This window comes from Hemibagrus wyckioides, linkage group LG08, assembly GCF_019097595.1.
Source record: "Hemibagrus wyckioides isolate EC202008001 linkage group LG08, SWU_Hwy_1.0, whole genome shotgun sequence".
Classification (NCBI taxonomy): Eukaryota; Metazoa; Chordata; class Actinopteri; order Siluriformes; family Bagridae; genus Hemibagrus; species Hemibagrus wyckioides.
The window spans coordinates 12,412,336-12,435,357 of record NC_080717.1 but is presented as its reverse complement, the minus strand read 5'-3'; the positions used below and the strand labels follow the sequence as shown (position 1 = coordinate 12,435,357).

The window sequence follows — 23,022 nt, the reverse complement described above, 5'->3', positions numbered from 1 at the left end:
CCATCCACGTGATGTAAAAGAAAAGTGATTCATCCCATTTTTCCTGCGTCTAACAGGTTAGAAAAAAAGTAAAAATAAATGTAAAATAAAAATATTCGCTTTTTGTCAAAATGCTGCCTAATGTGTCAGATCAACTCCTCCTCAACTTTTTAATAGGAATATAGTGTGCCTGGAGGAGTAACTAATCTATGTACGAATCTCTCTCGCGCACACATTTATATATAAAAATCTACAGATCTGAACCCTATTGAAAACCTCTGGAATGTCATCAAGAGGAAGATGGATGGTCACAAACCATCAAGCAAAGCTGAGCTGTTTGCTTTTTTGCAAAAAGAGTGGCATAAAGTTACCCAACAGCAATGTGAAAAACTGGTGGAGAGCATGGAGCCAAAACGCATGCAAATCGGGGTTATTCCACCAAATACTAATTTCTTGATGTTATTTAGCCAAAGCATTAACACAATTTGTTTACGAATTATTTGCATTTTGTTTTATTTGAGTTATTAAAGCTCTGTAAATACTGCATGATCTTGGGTTATTTTGATGTGTTGTCATTTCCTTTAAACATACACTCTAAATAACGAGTTATATTTTGAATTTAGGAGAAATATTGCCAGCAGTTCACAAAAAATGAAACAAAACTGTTCATCTCACCAATACATGCACCACAAACTGAATTTGCAGTGGTCTCTTATTTTTTCCAGAGCGCTCTCTCTCTCTTATATATATATATATATATAAGAATTGGAACAGAATCTGTAACATCAAGAGATTTTCCAATTATTTCAATCTTGCATTTTGTTTTTTAGTGCAAATACTCTGAAGTGGCTGCATAGAAAAAAAGACATTTTAAATTACAGTCTGGGTCAGTGTTTCTCAGAAGTCATTTATTCTGACATGCTAAAAGGGAATAAGTTACACTTCATAGAACATCCAGCAATAAAATACTTTAAGCTGGTCAGGAGTAAGGGAGAGGAAGTTGGTGAAGAAAAAAAGGAGCAGGATGCGGGGTAGGGGACAACCCTGAAAACCATGTTACTGGTGCATTGTGGCTAAAATCAGAAATTCAAGCTGATCTTCCCCAAACATATACAAAAAGAAACCCTACAATATACTTTCTGCAATAAAGAAAAAAGGAATACGGCGCAAAAGACCACCACTAAAAAAAAAAAAAAAAAAAAAAAGGCTGCTCACATTTCAATGGGTGTTCTCTAACAGAATGAGCATCACCTCAAGGAGCAACAAAATCACCTTACCCCTAAAACCAATTTATTCAAAAGAAAGCTCTACAAAACATTTTTCTGATAAAAAAAAGAACTGTGGCTAATAAGTTTTTGTCTTTATGTAATGGAGAAAAAAAACCCATCCGATCATTTATGCATTTTTTTTCTCTAAGCACTTAACATATAAGTTTACTGAAGTGATGTCTAATTTATAATGAATATGCTTCTGTGGAGTTCATTCTTTTATTAATTTTTATATTTCTGAATATCAAATACAATAACTGTTAATGCAGCGTTCTAGAGAGAAATCTAGTAGTCACTAGAATTTTTCATCTTCACATTAGAAGCTCTTCTAAAACATCAAAGCAGGCAGAACCTTGTTATCCTCCTCTTTTAAAACAACATATCTGCATAGGAATAGCCAGGATTCCTTTCATAACAGGATTTAATGTTAATTTGTGGAGAAAAACTGTTCAGTCTGACAGTTTGAGATCATGACAACCAGTGATGTAAGACAACAACCTGAAAGTTTTCCTGAATGAGAGAACTTGAGCAAACATTTGTTTTGCACAGGTACATCCTCAAAAAAACAATTATTTTCTGTTTTAGAATAATCATTCTGGAAAAGTAAGGGAAGCCAGGGACAGAAAGAGGATAGAAAAGATTACAATTTTAAATTCCATACCAAGCCTGCCCTCTTTATGGATATACTATATACATACCAATATATAGATATATGCAGAGCATGGTATCTATATATACTGCTTACATATGTAGTATATGGAATCTAGTTCTTTTAAGAGGAAAAGGAATGCCTGGTGTGGTGATTCTGATTCTAAATGCTGGGATGTGATCTGAAGGCAAATCCTGCTAAGAACTCTCTTCTCTTCTTTTATTAAACTGCCTTAATGCTTAGAAACCTGAGAGAGAGAGAGAGAGAGAGAGAGAGAGAGAGAGAGAGAGAGAGAGAGAGAGAGAGAGAGAGAGGTTAAACACTGAGTTAAATTGCACCACTACAGTCATTGCAGTTATACTATACCACACAAAGACTATTTTAACCAGATTATTTGAGTGCTGGACAAAAAGTATGAAATAACACTTTCTCTCTGATTAAGATCAAGTCAATCAAGGCTTCAGGCCTTACAAACAAATTCATTCTCATATTACGGAGTACTTAAGGCCTCAAGACACTATACACACAGTATGATGTTCAGTTTAGTATTAAATCTTGTACATAAATCCACAAATGTACAATTTGTGCAAAACTTAATTTAAGGCAGGATGTAGAGTTGTTTGTTATGCCAAACCCCAAACCTCAGCAGCTAGAAGGTTTATCACTAATTTATTAATATTTTTATTATATTTCTGAATGAATTTCTCACACACACTATATATATATATATATATATATATATATATATATATATATATATATATATATATATAGTGTGTGAGAAAAATTCATATATATTCATATTATATATTCATATATATAATATAAATATATATATAATACATAAAAATTATTATATATATATATATAATACATAAAAATTATTATATATATATATATATAATACATAAAAATTATTATATATATATATATATATATATATAAATAATACATAAAAATTATTATATATATATATATATATATATATATATATATATATATATATATATATATATACATACATACATACATACACACACATACACATATATATACATATATATACACATATATACACACACACACACTATACCTCACAAAAAGTTAAGGATATTCGACTTTCGGGTGAACTAAATTTGACCTTCTCTACAATTTTGAATGCACATGTCCAACTGTTCAGTGTTTCAGTACTTTTTGCATAACTTGCTGTTCTCTAACAAGGTGCTTAACGGCAAAATTCACAACTGGTGTTTGATCCATGAATCGACCAATACATTTTCTGGTACAATTAGAATTGGTATTTAAACAGTCCTCATCATGAGACCAAGACGACATCTAACAATTGATCAACAGTACCTCGCCATTGCGAGGCTTCAAACAGGATGTTCTCAGAGGGAAGTGGCCACTGAGCTTAGAGTGTCACAGAGTGTCATCAGCAGGTTGCGACAGAGATACAGAGAGACTGGAAGAGTCACAGAAAGGCATAGAAGTGGACGTCCTTTGGCCACATCTCACGATGACCGCTTCATTGTGAACAGTGCCCTGTGGAACCGAATGATGAATGCCACTCAAATCCAGGCACATTTAAGGGAGGTAGAGAGGCACCCAAGTGTCACGTCAGACCAATCAAAAGTGTTTACATCAGCGTGGTCTGCGTGCTCGATGACCTGCAAGGGTACCTGACCACACTACCAGGCACAGGCGCCATCGTCTTGCATGGGGTCCAGGGAGCATTTACGCTGGACGAGGGACCAGTGGGCCTCAGTGCTGTTCTCTGATGAAAGTTGATTCATGTTGAGCAGAAATGATGGCCGCCAATAATGTTGGAGACGTCAAGACGAGCACTATGCATCAGCCACTGTTGTCACCAGACGAGCCTTTGGTGGTGCTGGTGTTATAGTCTGGGCAGGTGTGTCTACTCAATACAGAACTGCCCTACATCTTGTAAATGGTACATCATTAATCCAGTCATTGTGCCCCTGCATGAACAACACAGGCCTAATTTCAACTTCATGGATGACAATGCTTCAGCTCATCGAGGTCGCATCATTAGGGAATAGTTGCTGGAGGCTGGGGTACCTCAAATGGAGTGGCCTGCACTTTCTCCAGACCTGAATCCCATAGAAAACCTATGGGATTAGCTGAGTCGCCATGTAGAGGCTCGTAACCCTGCACCCCAGAACCTCAATGACCTGAGGGCCGCCTTTCAAGAAGAGTGGAATGCCATGACTCAGCAGACAATAAGTCGACTCGTGAACAGCATGAGACGTTGTTGTCAAGCTGTAATTGATGGTCAAGGGCACATGGCAAATTATTGAGACACTGACATTTTTTGCTGTGGTATACCCACCACTGTTGGCTTTTGTTTCAATAAATTGCTTGAGATGAGGAAATCACCATTGCATGCTTCTACTTAAATGCCCTACTTTCATGATATAATATCACTGTAGCATGAGCCAAAAGCCAAATATCCTTAACTTTTTGTGAGTAGTGCGTGTGTGTATATATAAACAAACTGGTGGAGAGCATGCCAAAACACATGCAAATCAGGGTTATTCCACCAAATACTGATTTCTTAATGTTATTTAGCCAAAGCATTAAAACAATTTGTTTACAAATTATTTGCATTATGTTTTATTTGAGTTATTAAAGCTCTGCAAACACTGCATGATCTTGGGTTATTTTGATGTGTTGTCATTTTCTTTAAATATACACTTTAAACAATATTTATATTTTGAATTTAGAAGAAAGTGTCAGCAGTTCACAAAAAAAGCCTTGAGGAACATAAAACTTTCTAGGTGCTGGCCTGGCCTTCAGATTCCTCAGATAACACATTATAGCTGTTCTGTCAGCATATGATTTGGCTCATTACTTCTTGTGTATGCATGTGTATAATCACTGAGCACACACTAGGAACACTATAATACTGCCATCATGTATACATGGACCTGTTCTTAAAGGAGTGTTTCCACTCCTTGTGGAACCCATGCCATAATTGAAGCTGTTTTGAGAGCAAGAGAGAGGCCCTACCCAGCATCAGTAAAGCATGGCTATTAAAGTGCTCGGGGTATGAAGAACACAACCAACACAACACACCTGAAAGTACTGGCACGGCAAGGCCAATGTTTTGAGGTTTTTTTGCCAAGTGGTTGCATTATTCCTTTGTGTTGCTACATGATCTGCTGTCAATTGTTCTTTTCGGGATGTTTCTTGTCATGTTTTGTGTAATGTGTGTTTAGGGTCATTGTCTTGCTCCATGATAAAATTCCTCCCAATTAAACTAAATGCATTTCTCTTTTCTTCTGAATTCATTTTTCCGTTACAATAATGAGTTACATAAATAAAGATCAGTAAGCCAATTCCAGAAGCAGCTGTGCAAGTCATGACACTATTTATTGTACTTTACTGAAGAGGTTATACATTTTAGTTCATGAGCAGATCCTTTCTTTATACACTTTGGCCTTTCAATAACTTTGGTAGAGGATATCCCAAGTTGTTTTAATGGCTATGACCACTGCTTGTGCAATTGATTTTCTTACCATCAAAAGATCTTTGCTTTTCTGACAGACAGCACTCTGGCCTTCATTTTAGGTTAATCTCTTTAACAAATGCAGTCTTCACAGGCAAAAACTCAATCATTAATATAACAGGGTAAACTATCAGTTAATCTAACAGGCTGCATGTTCCAATATTTCTGATTACCTCAAATATAGGTGCGGTCACACAAATGGTGTCATGTTCTATGTTGTTTAAAACAACGAGATGTAAATTTCATGAAATCTGAAATTCTGATTCAAGTGCCAACAAAACAGCTCCAACCTGCCAAGTCATGGACTCAACAAGACCTCCACAGAGTCAATAACAAACCATTAAGTTAAAGCTATCTGCCCCTTTTACATGCACGAGTTCGTGCCCACACTCATGCAGACACAGGCCAACTAGTCATAATGAGGGATGGGGTGGAGCTCTTTTGTGGGTGTGTAGACTGATGTGGCCAATCTGTGCATGGAATGTCCTCTGATAGTGAGGGAAGTCTTTTCGGTAGCCAGTTGTCTGACATGCAAATTATGTGGCCTTTATGTGTAATTGCATCAAGAAAGTTTGGATGATGGGAAGGTTGGAACAGATGAGGACCTCAGTATCAGGAATCTTATTTTGCCATTTGATAGCAAAGGTTGCACTTGCTTTTGGCATTGCTTCTTCTGCTGACTGCATAAATCAGTGACAAAGTTGAGAGACAGGGTGATGCCAAGGTATGAATTGGTATTTCACACCTCTCCCCCAGATATAGTAGTATCGTAAAAAATATAGTTAAAAATAGTAGAATATCCCCCAAAACAAAGAAAATGTTGTGAGGTTTGCAGGCTAACAACTAAAAAAGCATACATGCCTTCAAATACATCAGAACTGGGAGACCATAGGAGACCACCTAACAAAAAACTGAAGCATTATACATTTTTTACGTTCTTGTGGGTGGGAAGAGATGATCAATTACACCCCTCATAGGACAAAGAAGGGCTACATCCATTAAGATTAGCATGGGAGGGGACTGGTAAATCGCTGTGCAACAATGTTTACCAGGTTAATTTTAGTCTGCAGAAACAGCTTTATTCTATAGCTGTTTAATATACTAATTTGTTTACATTTCGGAATTTGAGCTAATATATTGTGCAGATACAAACAAAAATAACTGCAGTGTTTGCAAAATTGGTCAGAATTCCCACAGGTGGGGGTGAAATCCCTGAATGCATTGATCTTCAGGCTTCAAAGGGAGTTTTAATTAGGTGATATTAGGCCTTTGCATTTTGAGGTTCATACCTAGCAAATTAGTTAAAGATTTTAAAGGGTGATCTCATTTGCCTCACTTTAAAAGGCATTTATTTGAAGCAAAAACATTTTTTTCCTAGACGAATTGAGATGCTAGAACACTTGTATTTCACATAATGGAGATTATATTTAAAAAAAAAAAAATAAATAAAATTTGCAATAAACAATGCAAAATAAGAATCAAGGTTTTCATTTGACTCACCCTTATATTTTCCATGCAACATCATGCGTCAAAGCAAGAACTATATACAATGCTATAATTCCATACCCCCCCATAGGAACTCTTCTGCAAACTTCAGCCTATTTAGTCCATACAGTTAACTTTAGTTAACAGTTAAATATTGAATCATGTTTGAAAAATTCAAAAGTTTTTATAGTTTTTTTTGGGCCCCCAGGCCAAACAAAATTAAATACAGTAAATACAATCATTTCCACTCATGAAAGTGGAAATGTTAGATTAAGGAACAGTGATTCAGAAAAATACTACTAACTCAAGCATGACCTCAGTTACTTCACAGATATGATTATAATCTGCTATTTAAAAAAGGTAGAAGAAACCCTTAATCCCAAAGCATAGCGACTTTATCAAAGTTAGTAGTCAAATTTCCCAAGGACGTCTTTGCACATGCAAGACCTTTTTTCCCCCACCTTTTTGTGGACTCTCCTTAAATTTATACTGTTTGCTGATATTAATAAATCTTTGAATGAAGAAAGAGATTGTTCCAATTGCAATGTTTGTCTTTACACCTTCATTAAAGACATAATTCAAGCTAATGGTGTCTTACTTTGCACTGAAAACGTCACTTGGCTGTTTGCTACTAACCTTTCATGTTACTCTTGGGTTTGTCAGTTTGCTTGCCTGTGGGGGTCTGTGCCTGTTGCCCCTGTCCCCCTGTGGATGCTGCTTGTTGTGCTGCTTTCTGCTTAAGCATGGTCCAGTCAAATGTGTAGTCATACTGGTGATTCAGAGTCCTAAGGAAGATCCAGTGATCATAAACAGGGAGCAAATATACATATATACATACACACACACATTATTTATATTTTATATATATATATACATATATACACATATACATATATACACATATATATATATATATACACACATATATATACACACACATATATACACACACATATACACACACATATATATACACACATATATACACACATATATACACACACATACACACACATATATACACACACACATATATATACACACACACATATACACACACATATATACACACACATATATACACACACACACACACACAGTACCACACAGTACATAAAACCATTAACCAAAGAAATCCTAGTAAAATATTATATATAAAATATTTATATCTGTCAGACAAGTGTCAACTGACAATGTGTGAAATTTCTGGCAAATGCCTCGAAAGTGCCCCTCCCACACACACACACAGTCAATTAAAAAAAATGTACATTCATATTTAAGTCATAGTCCAACTCTTTGTTCAAAGGCAGATGCTAAAATGTAATACTAATAAGTACCTGAAAAGAATGCGGAACAGCTGACGCAGGTACATGTAATCAGGGGCCTCTTCGAATCGTAGCCCACGACAGTAATTCAGGTACATGGCAAACTCAGCTGGAAAACCCTAAAAAAAATTTCAAGACCTCTATAAAGCATATATTTATCTGTCTAACAGCTAAATAATGGACAAGTTAGCAAATTCTCAGACCCTTAGAAATCTTGAAGTATATAAAAAACATTGTCTATTACCAATAACACAAAGACACAAACAATAGAGTCAGTTATTGGACAATGTTTTTTCTCTTATAAAATAAGAACTGAAAATGACACGACATTAAAGGTAAAGAATGCCATTTCATGTAATTGCCTGACATACCTTACACAAAACCTCAACAGGTGTAGACATCTTTTTCTCACTAATCTTCTCATATTTCTGTTTCTTTGTGGCAGCCTGTTTAAAGAGCATGGAAAAAGTATATGATTTGTCACTCATTACTGTATACATCATACAAACATAACTCACTGACCACTTTATAAGAAACACCTGTACTTCTGCTCATTCATGAATTCATTATTTGACAGGGATGTGGTAGCTCAGTGGTTAAGGTGTTGGACTAAATATTGCAAGGTTGTGAGTTCAAATCCCAGCTCCACCCTTGAGTAAGGCCAAAATACAGACTTCTGATCATCTAGGATTTCCTATACAACAATCAAATAATTGCTTAAAACACAGAACAGCTCTATAGGGGCCAAAAATTCCTGGCTTAAGTCAAGAGAGATATGCCCAGACTAATTTAGGCTTACACAAGCAAGGCTATGAAGGTTCATTAACAACCATGGTAAGTAGAAAGCATTAAGGCTGTCAAGGTACAACAGCAACAAACTAAACAATTTAGGATTAGAACAAGTATAACTCAACATGAACATGAATGCCTCTGGCGACAGCAAGTCTAGATTTAGTTTTTGGTTATTTTTGTAGTGCTCTGGATCTCTCTCTAATTTTCATTTTCTTTTAGAGCCTTTGCCATTTTTGCAGTTTCAGTTATTAGGAGTCTAGAAGTTTATAATCTTGTGGAGGCAGGCATGTGCTGTGTACAGCTCACAAGAACGTCTTTAGCTTACCTTCAGTCCCTGCCAGGGCAAGCTGGTTCTGTTGAAGTACATCAGCACATAGCCTAGAGATTCCATGTCATCTCGACGACTGTTGGACACAAAATAATTTAATTTAATAATAGCTGACTATATTAAATACAGGAACCAGTGAATCCTAACACTTTAAGGGTCATAAGTATGGTACTTAAAAAGCTTTTCCATATTCTCTGTCTATTTGTTAGAATAAGGTGGGGTTCCCTAACCTCTGTCTAGAAGTTAGAATTCTCTGCTTAGGAGAATCTTTTTATACATCCAGGTGAAAAAACACAGTAAGGCTAGTCTGTGTCTGTACGTACATGTCCAAGAAATGTCTGACCAGTAACATGATCACAATGTTAACTACTTTAATTGCATCCATGCAATCACTTGACAAAAAGAGTTGATTTTTGTGTGGCAAAACAGGAGCCGAGTGTGGTGCCTATTCTAAGTGTTTAAACAGTATACAGAATAAGTATTAAACAACATGAATCTGACTTGTGATCTAATAAGTTTGATTTGTGCTAGGTATCATTTGTATATGTATGCAAATTATGTATGATGCTATAAAGCTACAAATCCAAAGGACTGGCTTTCCTATTCAGAAGGTGCCTTTTAACACTTACAGTATTATATAATTTGTTCTTGGTTAAGCAAATAATTCACCAAATCTAAAAAAAATTGTGTTAATGATTTTTTCATAATCAATATCATTCCTAAATACCATGCATCCAGGCAGACTCACGTACAGATGTACAGTAGAAGTAAACATATTTAAATTAAATATTTATACTTCTACTAACCAAAACTATTACCAAAGCAGAGAGCGCTAACGTGCAAAAAATTACAAGTCGTGTGAGCATGTCTTCAGAAAATATAGACTGGCTTCATAGTATAGTGTTGTCTTCGCACCTCTGTTCTATGCCCAAGTGTGCATTGATGCTAGCATAGCGGGCTGTGCCTGTGAGGTTTTTGTCTTCTCTGTAGGGTATGTGCTGTCGTGTCCTGTTGTCCCGGTATTTTTTGGCCAGACCAAAGTCAATGAGGAACAACTGCAAAGAAACAATCAAAAGACTGATATTAAACTGATTTGTGTCATGCACCCTAAACAATTTCACTTGGCACCCTAAATATTAAGACATACATTTGAAAAAGTTTTGGGACTAATAAACCCTTAATGGACATGTCCTGGACATGCATAAATGATGCTTACACAAATAAGAAATTTATCAATAAATGATAAAGATATTTCATTTATTTAGAAGGGCACATTTTTCAAAGGAGTAATATTCACAGAGGTTGTCAATCCTGGTAAACTTCTACTATTTCTAAATTTCTTAATTAGCTTTGGGTCTTTAAGCATAATTTAAAATTAATTAATCAAATATTAATTAATCAAATAAATATTCAATTCTTGGATATACAGTGAACATTGTTTACACAAATTACACAATGTCTTTTGACATACAGGCAAACAGACAAGTATGTATCCAGTAGGGCTGCACGATTAATCGAAAAAAGAATCACGATCCCGATTCACACAGAAACGCGATCATCTTTCTTAATGACGGTGATTCACTTGCACGTACAATATTTCCCTGTATTCAGATGCGGCATTCACGTAATTACTTTACAACAATCCAACATGATATATCAGTCAAACACAGTGTAAAACCAAACCCTATTAATTCACCAATCAGACCCGACCACTTCTCTCCTCTCTCTTCCTCATTTGCGGAGTTCCACTGTCACTCAAGTGACGTGTAACAACAGATGTCGGCACATTGCACCGTGTGGAACATTTTCGGTTTTAAATCTGACGATGATGCACAAGGAGTCATAATCTGTAAGCAATGCTTTGGCATCATGGCAGCACCGCAAGGTAACACTACCAATCTCTACAACCACCTCAGACGTCACCACAAAATACAGTACGAGTTAGCCATGATGGACAAGGGAGCCACGCCAAAAAAATACCAGCCACCAGACCACACAAACTTCCGTAACTCAGACATTACACGGTGCTTCCCCATACCCCTCAAGTTCCCAGTGGCACAAAGACATAACTAACGCCATCGCTTATCACATCGCTAAAGACATGGCTCCAATAAACACTCAAAATGTTGATCGGTTAGTGTTCTTGGCCAAGAACCTTTACGTTTGGCCAGTTGGAGTGTACTAAAAGTACAGGGGCTAATTATTTTAATTATTTTAATCATTATTGTTAACATTCTATTGTTTATGTTCAACAGCTTACAGCTTTTAGGTTACTCACCTTAAGGGATCTAAAATAAGGAAAAGAAACAATTTTTTGTTACTTTTAAGTCCAGCACTTTATTATAACTGAAAGTCCTCTGTAGCACTTTTTTCCACTTGTGTGCAATAAATGTTTTGGTTGATAAAATGAGAATCATGTGAGAGAATCGTGATCTTATTTCCCATGGAGAAAAATTGTGATTCACATTTTAGCAAGAATCGTGCAGCCCTAGTATCCAGATGTGTAAATATGTAATTCATTATAAAAAATAATTATAAATTTTAACTGCAATGCCCCAGTAACATTTACAGAGCAGCAGCCCCCATCATGCGGCTTCCACTTGTGTACTTCACTGTTGGTATGGCATCATCAGCAACCATATGTACAATTCTACCCCTCATGTCCATGGGGAACCACAGATAATAGAACACTATATAGTGTCCAACAAAAGTAGCACAAATTTCATTTTTCACAATTTCACAAATAAAACATTCACTCTTACATCCTAGCAACCTCAGTACACATTTTTCTCTTTTCGTATTAAATTTATACATTTTCACTTCAATGACCAGTATTCACCTTTGGCGCATCTAATTTGCCAACATCACTATTCTAGTGCTTCTGAGCAATTATTTATCAATATAAGGATAATGAGCAATATAAACTGCGATGCTATGACAGTTGATCTGATAACTGAGACAGATACTAAGTGACTAGCAGCTGGTTAGCATAAACAGCATGGATACATTGTACAAATGGATGATGTTAATATTTACTGTATTTCAGACTTTGATGTCAGCCACTGTTGAGTGAATCTGTGGTAACCAGTGGATACAGAGGTCTTGTATGTGCAAATATGAATGGGCTATATGCACTGGAAATATATAAGAAGTGTCTGTGTTATATTCCTCTCACCGTATATGATACAGATTAAGCTTCACTGTATGACTGAATTTAAAGATTGCTAACAAATAAGCACTTTAATCTAGCACAATTACTGCAATTTGTAGACAGAGCTACAGTGTAGTGTCTGGGTGCAAACTGAAACCACACAGGGTTCACAACCAAGTAATTCAAAATATGTTTTAGAATTATTCTCATGCAAGAGCAAAAACCAACAGTTAATTTTTAGATAAATGTTTTCAGTGAGCGCAGGCTACACAAGACCAATTATTAAAGCACAGATTAGTTTTATAAATATTTGCTGCAGCTAAAAGTGTGTTTAGTATCAGTATTACTGGCAACATCAGATATACAGTAAGCAGTTTAACTATGAGATCTATTATAATAAGGTCATGATCCCCTGTTGGGAAACTTGAATTACATGTTTCATTCAAATATTTTACAAATTAATATTTGATGGATTTTATCTGCTAATATTTAAGTGTTTCTGGGAGATACATTGAGACAAGCCACATTTAAATACAGTTGTCATTTTAGTTTTTCCACTGTCCTGAAACTCTGCACTAGCACAGTTCAGCAATGACTATGGTCAAATTCCTAATTGTCTATTTAAAAAAAACAAACAACTTAACATTTAAAAGCAAAAGAACTGTTTTGAGCACCAGTGTTCTGGATTTTATATACACTATATTGCCAAAAAGGGACGCCTGCCTTTACATGCAAATTTAAAGGCATCACATTCTTAATCCGTAGGGTTTAAAAGGACTTGGCCTGCAATATAACTGCTTCAAATCTTTTGTGAAGGCTATCCATAAGGTTTAGGAGTGTGTTTATGGGAATTTTTGACGATTTCCCTAGAAGCGCATTTGTGAGATCAGGTACTGATGTTGGATGAGATGGCCTAGGAAGGTGCTCTATTGGGTTGAGGTCAGGATTCTGTGCAGGCCAGTCAAGTTCCTCCGCCCATGTCTTTATGAACCTTATTTTGTGGTCATGTTAGATGTTAGGAAGGGGCCATCCCCAAACTATTCCCACAAAGTCAGGAGCATTAAATTGTCCAACATTTCTGGGTATTCTAAAGTATTAAGACTTCCTTTCACTGGAACTAAGGGGCCAATCCCAACCCCTGAAAAAAACCCACATCATAATCCCCCCTCCACCAAACATTACACTTGGCACAACGGAGTCAGACAAGAACCATTCTCCTGGGAACTGCCAAACCCAGAATCATCCATCAGATTGCCAGACAGAGAAGTATGATTCGTCACTCCAGAGAACACGTCTCCACTACTCTAGAGTCCAGTGGCAGCGTGCTTTACACCACTGCATCCAGCGCTTTGCATTGCACCTGGTGACGCAAGGCTTGGATGCAGCTGCTCGGCCATGAAAACCCATTCATGTATATAATTGCATCAAATAGCTAGCCATTTTAGTTAGTTTGACTTGAAACCTGATGTGCCATCTATAGAATATTTGTTTGTGCATGTGCCAAATATAACCACATATCAGACCATAAGACACTATGCCAATATCGATTAATTTGTTAGAACGCAACTACATACAACTATAACGACTGGTCAGTGCCAAACATTTTCCTCTGATTTTAAATTACCTTTAATACACAAAAATGTTACTGACCTTGTAATATGTTCATGTTACAACTCCTTATAAATTTAGAATTTAATGTGATGTGTGGTCACAGCTTGAGGGTGACTAAACTCATTTAAAATTTCTGTCCATTTCAGACAGTCTACCCAAAAAGCTTGAGAAATATTGCATTCTGCCTCTTGGAAATGCACTTCGCAAACACATTCATCCCACTAATTGTACTCTGACTTTTGATTAAAATCTAAGCCATGAAATTCCTAACTACCACAAGACATTTAAAAGAGGAGACAAAGATCTTGTTGAATAAATTACTTTAGTGTGATGACTTAATAAAAGAAAATTTTGATTGGACAAATATACCTGAGACACTGTATATTTTCCACATTATGGACAGGGAACTTGGTTTTTCCGCTGGGCAGTTAAATATAATGATCTGGCAAGGGCAAACGCTGCTGGGGCGCATTCTCATAGAAAATGTGCGTTCCAGGGACTATTTTGTCCGATAATTTACAACATTACATGAAAAACCAACATTAACATATTTTTAGAAAATAAAAGCCAAACTACTGCATACTACAGTGGACATATTTAGTTACCACTCACAAAATCATGCAGTGTTGTAGTATACATCTGCAAATGAATACAGATGAATACATCAAGAATATTATCTTGATGTAGTAATGCTGTTTTTAATTAATAATGACTTCATGCAAATTCTTTGAGAGCTCAGACTCATTTGTACCAGCACAGGACCCTGGAAATTCTGAAAATTCTCATGGAAAACAGAAATGGGAGTGTTCAGGGAGTTCCAAACAAAGCATAAAATGTGGCACTACTAGAAATAACATTAAAAAAGGCAGCAAAGCAGTAGAACAGAAAAAAAAGGTCTTGAAAAAAAGTAGGCTGATGAATGGTTGTGCAAGCAAAACTTTCCAGGCAAATACATCCGAATTTTCTAAAGAGAACTGAATTAATGGAAGGAAGAGCCACATTCAACCTCATAAACAAATATGATAACTTTGCAGCAATCACTCTGCCATTGTCATCTGACAAACTCCCAATGTTTACACACACATGGTTGTCTACCCATGCCTAAATGGGCATGTATGAAGTTTGATGAAATGGGGAACAGGCCCCATTCAGAGAATGTCTAAAAACAATGATCTGGATCTTCTTTATTTTAGAGTAAAATACTTTTCCAAAACCTTCTCCATTTCCATTGCTTTCCAGGTTTTAAAATGAATGCTTTAATAGGCACAATTATTCCATATCCGCGTTCTTGGAAAACATTTTGGGTTTAAAAGTATAAATTTCAAATGTTGAAGATTAACTTGGAAAAGACAGTGAAATAAAGCCTATCCACAAACACAAAACTAAACAAATAAATCTATAGACTTTATCCAAGCCTGAAAATGTAACCACTTATTTAAGCTGCTAATACTCAGAGTATTCTGGATAAACTTAACCATGTTTACATGTGTGTGTCTACTTTAATGCCACATAACAGTATCTAAAATATATGGTACACATATACAGTCAAATCCATAAATACTTTGCTAAAGTAGTAATAACCATGTCCATGTCAGTCTACCACAGCAATCTGGAGCTGAATAATAAATGAGCTCAAAGTGCACATTTTCAGCTTTAATTTAAGGACACTTGGATTCAAATATGGTGAACAGCACTTTCTATATGTGGGTCCCCCCCAAGTATAATTGGAGAAATAAATCCAAACAACTGTCATTTTTAATAGTTGTTGGCAATTCCTTCGCAGGAATTAATAAATGGCTAAATTCTGGAAGGCACAGACATAAGACACACTGGGTTTCTTCCCTGGTGGTCTGCCAGGCCTTTGATGCAGTTCTCTTCAGTTCTTGCTCAACTCTGGGGGTGTTTTACTTTTAGTGTGCCCTTTAGCAATACATGCTCAATTAGATTAAGGTCAGGTCTTGATTAAGGTATAATGTCAGACTTGACCATTGCAGAACTACTAAAAAAAAAAAAAAAAAAAAAAAAAAAAAAAAAACCTTTACAGTGCAAATGTACAGTGACCTGAAGCTTACTTGGAACACAGTCAAAGAACTAGTTTTAAACACACAGCTGAATCTAAGATAGCACCCTGTGCAATAAATTCATCCTGCTTCTTTTGTCAGCAGTCACATCAATGAATCAAGAGAACCAGTTCTATTGGCCACCTTATATGCAATCATGGCATGCCATGGTAAACCAGGTATGCTCACTAATTTCGTCTTCCTGTTTGAGGCTTAGCAATGGTTTACAACTTGAGGTAAAAACTACCTATCTGTATTTAATCTGGTGGTTTTCACCTGATTGCTAACATTAATAGATATAGATTTGCCAGATCTCCAGGAGGGTGCTGTTGTGTGGTGTAACTTCACCAGTGAAAGAATTGTTCTCCTACAGTTGTCCATTGTTTTCTCAAGGCTTTTTGTGTACAAGCTTACAACTGCATTCTTTCTCTTAAAAATGTACCAAACAGATAAACTGGGTCATGGGTTTGTTCTAATGATGGATTGCTTCACTGGCCATGAGCATTTTCCAACAAATGCCACACTTTGGTAAACCCAAACCATAACTTCTATATGCTTAATTGTAAGCAAATAATAATGACACATCTAGCCATAGGATAAACAACCAAATGGCCAATTAGGTTATTTATATAAAGAGTGCTGTAATTCCAATACTGTTCACCCAATCTGGATGACAATACCCTTAAATCATACTTGATGTCTAAATACTTATGGGGCTGACTGTGCACACAAGACACAAACAAGCTATATAACAGAAATAAGCACACCCCTGTGCAATAGCACTCAAATGTCAAATGATTCAAAATTCAGTTCATTCAGTCTATTCCCCTCTTAGGATCAGAAACATACTTTTGAAAGGCCATAAAAAAATAAATAAATAAAAATAAAAAAATACAGGCCCCAGAGAAAAAAAAACCTCAATGCAACAATGAACACACTTGTGACCACTGACACACAAGTTAAAAAACCTGTGATTTAAAAAATAAATAAATAAATAAAATAAAATTAGCACACCTGTAATTTCCACTAAGCCTAACTGCATGACCATGGTTATAAAGTGACCTGTAAACACTAGAAAGTTCTATAGAATTATTGACCGTGTATTTGTATTTGTAATGACATTACAAAGATGGATAAGGATACAGGAAGAGCCAACAAAAGATCATTTGAAACACATTGCAGCAGTAATCCAGCAGAGGTATAGACTGAGCCATAATGGCACTAAACAATGCCAGTGTCCATCCTCCCAAAATAACACCACAGATAGTGTGCTACTTGTACAATCTAGCTCTAAAAAACAGATGGGTAAATGCTACAGACTTGGCACAGAGATAAGCAATTAAAATGAAAGCTTTTGAAAGCTTCAGGAAAAAAATGCCCTTGCTTAGTGTTTGACACAAAACTGCAAGATTAGTGTTAAAGAACAAGAAAAGAAGCCTGATTAATAATACACACATTCTTTGGTCAGGTCAGACCAAGATAAATTTGTTTGGCTCAGATAAGGTCCAGCATTTTTGTCATGTACCTAGCTAGCAGTACCAGAGTGAATGAATAGGCCAGAAAGTGATGCTCGGAAGGCAAGAGTGTGATGTGCAGCTGCATGAGTGCAAATGGTGTTGGGGAAATGGCATTCATAGATAGCAGCATGAATGCTTGTGGATATGATCAAAATACTGGCTGACAAAATGGCTCTGGTATCTTCTGTGAGAATTGAGTCAGTCATAAAAGTAGACAGAAGTGAAGAAAAAGATAAGTTTTCTCAAAATTAAAGTGTTCTTTTGTTGCATCGAGTTTCTTCAGAGAGGCCTGTATATTTAATACTGTAAACCTAATAATAATGCAATTGGTGCAAGGCTGCAATTTAGAATAATTTGACGGTTAAGGTTAAGTGATCCTGATGTACTCACTTCTGTGTACACCGTGTGTGTGTGTGTGTGTGTGTGTGTATGTATGTATGTATATGTATGTATATGTATGTATATGTATAAGGAGGCAGCATTATTAGTCGTTGTAGTTTCAGACCTGGTTTAATCCTGAGAAAGATGGGTCCTGAGAAGAACTAACAGCCAAGCTTCTTTTCCTCTTCCCCACTGGAGATTCTAAACACTAAACAGACAATAGAGGGTGCAGTACATCAAACAGTATTGCTGACAACCCCACATGGCCAACGCAGACAGGCAACACCAAGGCTAAGAAATAGACAGGCAGGGGAGCCCATTGCCATCCTTTATAAACCAGCAAACCTTTTACATGTACCATTAAACGTCTTAGGTGAAACCAGTGCAAGAGACAGCAAAACTGCACAGCATAACACATGGCCCAAGTGTTTTGATTAGATAAACAATAACTGCACATCATATGAGACTACTAGAGACTGAAAGATCATTTCTAGCTACAAACGTCAGATTCAACATTTTTCCAACTGCAATTGTTTTGCACAGACTTTGCAGATGTTACAACAAGAATAAACACTGAGTGACTAGGGCAAGCTCAGTGAATGTAATGGAAAGATAACAGATCAAGCTCAGACAACTACAACTAACATAATAAAAAGGCACCAAATCATTTACTGCAATGGTTCATTCTTTTCAAATTAGACATTCTAATGTTAAGAAAACAAATCACAACAGAAAATTATTCAACACTAATAAAATGGAAAAATTCTGTAAAATAATACCTTCAGTAAGGAAGAGGGTAGAAGACTTCTGTATTTATGTAATTCAAAATAAAAGGTGGAAGGGGAGTGGGTTGATATTTTTGGAGAACATTAATATATTTGCATTTTACCTAAGTGAAACAACTGGTTTAGTCCACCAAATGTAGAATGCAGGTCATTGTCTGAACCTAGCTTAAAATTCATTAAAACAGACCAGTAATAACCACAAACATTCAAATTAAATTTCATTACAACACTAAGATGTGTTCCTTCAGTATGAAATAAAAAGGGTAATCCAGAACATGGTAAATGTTTAAAATATTTGTCCTGTATGGGAGTATGGAGTAGGATTTAAGCCAAAAAACCTCAAGTAGTTATTGCTTAGGAAATTACACTCTGCATATTCAGACACAAGTTGACATTTGTAGCAGGTGGTTCACTTAACAATTAATACACCAACAACTACTCTCTTCTCAATAACACAAGCAAGACTTTTCTTGGTCAGATTCGATAATAAACAATGCTGTGTGCTAAAAAACAGGAACTGGAAGAAAACAGAAATTATTCAAGAATAGGAGTGGGGGTTACAAAGTTGCAGACCAGATTGTCCCATCTGTTGAAGCCATCATTGAAAATCTCACAATGACAAAGAGAGTCAGGCATCAATACTGTTCAAGTTTAAAATTTTAAATTAAAAGAACACATACTCACGGATAAAGCTTAAGGCTGGCATTCACACAGACACACTGCTAAACACATTAATTCCAGAAAACATTGTCCAAAATTGTAAAAGTCGTCACTGAATTAGAGCCTAGTTAAAAGGACCACTAATTTGTTTGTCACTAGAAACATTTGATCTTATACTGCTAATGATTTGTTTAAGCCACATGTTTTAAATTGGCCAAATGTTGCCTGTCTGCAAGGGCACAAAACATTTTCAAACAATAAACAGTCAGGCAACGTTAGGTATTCTTTTCTGTATATATAGTTATAGCCCGAATTTTCTAAGGATGTAATACAAACAAGATAAATTCGTAATAAATAAAAAGCAACAAGAATGTATGTAAGCAACATTCAATAAACTGTTTAACACTTTAGGACAGTCCCAAAACATCTTCCTTAATTGAATCTGAGCAAATATTCCCATGTTAAATCAACAACTAAGTTACCCAAAAAAGTTGCATTACACATCACTGGCTATCAAATATTTGTAAATGACAAAGCTAGTTACATGTTTGTGTGCATGACAAATAAAAATGCTACTGAAATTCAACTGCATCTCTGATGATGGTAAACACTTACCTTATTACAGTGACGGCCAATGCCCATTAAAAAGTTGTCTGGCTTGATGTCTCTGTGGATGAAGTTTTTTGTGTGTACATACTCGATTCTGCTGATCATCTGCAAATAACACAATGCTTTGATGAAGATAATCCATAACATTCTGAGCACTTTAGAACATTAAGAGTCACATATGGAGAGTGGCTGAATTCTCCAATCTGAGAATTATTTTTATATGTCCTTACACATGAGGAGTAAGAGAGACATCTCCGCTCTAACATGAACTTTAAGTTTATATTAATATGCTAATTTATAACCATCTGGATAAATGTACTTCCTATAAACAACTTAACCATAGTAACATACAGTTGCATTCAGAGTAAGACTGCTATTGCAAACATTTTCTAATTACCTTACTCAACTACATGGAAGATTTTTGCATGTAATTTAACTTGTATGGCGAATATGGCAATTTTGATAAAAGGGCCCAGGTATTAGGAATTAGCACAAGCACAGTTCAAACATGTAGAAGATAAAGAAGAGGTTAATATGAAAAGACAAGTAAATGAGCAATTAACAAATGATTTGAAGACCTACTCTGCCTTCCTCCCTAACGAGACACACTAAGTGTTTTAAGCCTCTGTAAATGCTAAATGTAACCTTACTGCACTACCATCTCTGTGTATGATTTAGAGCTGGCAGAACTTTAACTACAAAAAATTGTGGCGGCATTGTTTACATGGGAGACATTATTTGAGAATTACCAAAGGAGTCTCGATTGTTAATTGTTAAGAAAATTTTAGATATACATACATACACACTAATATATATATATAATCTATCTATCTATCTATCTCTCATTATATATATAAATATATACATATACATACAGGGGTTGGACAATGAAATTGAAACGCCTGGTTTTAGACCACAATAATTCATTAGTATGGTGTAGGGCCTCCTTTTGCGGCCAATACAGCATCAATTCGTCTTGGGAATGACAGATACAAGTCCTGCACAGTGGCCAGAGGGATTTTGAGCCATTCTTCTTGCAGAATAGTGGCCAGGTCACTACATGATGCTGGTGGAGGAAACCGTTTCCTGACTCGCTCCTCCAAAACACCCCAAAGTGGCTCAATAATATTTAGATCTGGTGACTGGGCAGGCCATGGGAGATGTTCAACTTCACTTTCATGTTCATCAAACCACTCTGTCACCAGTCTTGCTGTGTGTATTGGTGCATTATCATCCTGATACACGGCACCGCCTTCAGGATACAATGTTTGAACCATTGGGTGCACATGGTCCTCCAGAATGGTTCAGTAGTCCTTGGCAGTGATGCGCCCATCTAGCACAAGTATTGGGCCTAGGGAATGCCATGATATTGCAGCCCAAACCATCACTGATCCACCCCCATGCTTCACTCTGGGCATGCAACAGTCTGGGTGGTACTCTTCTTTGGGGCTTCTCCACAACGTAACTCTCCCAGATGTGGGAAAGACAGTGAAGGTAGACTCATCAGAGAATAATACATGTTTCACATTGTCCACAGCCCAAGATTTTCGCTGCTGGCACCATTGAAACCGACGTTTGGCATTAGCACAAGTGACCAAAGGTTTGGCTATAGCAGCCCGGCCATGTACACTGACCCTGTGGAGCTCCCGACGGACAGTTTTGGTGGAAACAGGAGAGTTGAGGTGCACATTTAATTCTGCAGCGAGTTGGGCAGCTGTGGTTTTATGTTTTTTGGATACAATCCGGGTTAGCACCCGGACATCCCTTTCAGACAGCTTCCTCTTGCGTCCACAGTTACCCCTGTTGGATGTGGTTCGTCCTTCTTGGTGGTATGCATTGCCCTGACATTACCCTGGATACCGTGGCTCTTGATACATCACAAAGACTTGCTGTCTTAGTCACAGATGCGCCAGCGAGACGTGCACCAACAATTTGTCCTCTTTTGAACTCTGATATGTCACCCATAATGTTGTGTGCATTGCAATATTTTAAGCAAAACTGTGCTATTACTCTGCTAGTGTGTGTGTGTGTATATACATACATACATACATACATACATCACACACTATATTGCCAAAAGTATTCGCTCACCTGCCTTGACTTGCATATGAACTTAAGTGACATCCCATTCCTAATCCATAGGGTTCAATATGACGTCGGTCCACCTTTTGCAGCTATAACAGCTTCAACTCTTCTGGGAAGGCTGTCCACAAGGTTTAGGAGTGTGTTTATGGGAATTTTTGACCATTCTTCCAGAAGCGCATTTGTCAGGTCACACACTGATGTTGGACGAGAAGGCCTGGCTCTCAGTCTCTGCTCTAATTCATCCCAAAGGTGTTCTATCGGGTTGAGGTCAGGACTCTGTGCAGGGCAGTCAAGTTCATCCACACCAGACTCTGTCATCCATGTCTTTATGGACCTTGCTTTGTGCACTGGTGCACAGTCATGTTGGAAGAGGAAGGGGCCAGCTCCAAACTTTTCCCATAAAGTTGGGAGCATGGAATTGTCCAAAATGTCTTGGTATGCTGAAGCATTCAGAGTTCCTTTCACTGGAACTAAGGGGCCAAGCCCAGCTCCTGAAAAACAACCCCACACCATAATCCCCCCTCCACCAAACTTTACACTTGGCACAATGCGGTCAGACAAGTACCGTTCTCCTGGCAACCGCCAAACCCAGACTTGTCCATCAGATTGCCAGATGGAGAAGCGCGATTCGTCACTCCAGAGAACGCGTCTCCACTGCTCTAGAGTCCAGTGGCGGCGTGCTTTACACCACTGCATCCGACGCTTTGCATTGCACTTGGTGATGTATGGCTTGGACGCAGCTGCTCGGCCATGGAAACCCATTCCATGAAGCTCTCTGCGCACTGTTCTTGAGCTAATCTGAAGGCCA

The 23,022-nt window shown here is 37.0% G+C and overlaps 1 protein-coding gene across 4 annotated transcripts in view; it reads right to left on the bottom strand.

Annotated features, from left to right (window-relative positions):
* Positions 1-866: 866 nt before the first annotated feature.
* The window catches only part of csnk1a1 (casein kinase 1, alpha 1), a 39,789-nt gene continuing 17,633 nt past the window's right edge, over positions 867-23,022 (bottom strand). The window contains exons 4-11 of one of the 4 annotated variants that reach the window (XM_058396553.1): positions 20,136-20,234; positions 18,200-18,283; positions 10,271-10,410; positions 9,353-9,431; positions 8,607-8,681; positions 8,248-8,354; positions 7,583-7,695; positions 867-2,143 (exon numbers count right to left, since the gene is read on the bottom strand). In XM_058396553.1, the coding sequence (XP_058252536.1) occupies positions 2,136-2,143; positions 7,583-7,695; positions 8,248-8,354; positions 8,607-8,681; positions 9,353-9,431; positions 10,271-10,410; positions 18,200-18,283; positions 20,136-20,234 (705 nt within the window). In that variant the 3' untranslated portion in view covers positions 867-2,135. Of the gene's footprint in view, positions 2,144-7,541; positions 7,696-8,247; positions 8,355-8,606; positions 8,682-9,352; positions 9,432-10,270; positions 10,411-18,199; positions 18,284-20,135; positions 20,235-23,022 lie in introns of those variants that run through there. The other 3 variants (XM_058396551.1, XM_058396554.1, XM_058396552.1) reach the window with 3 other exon arrangements.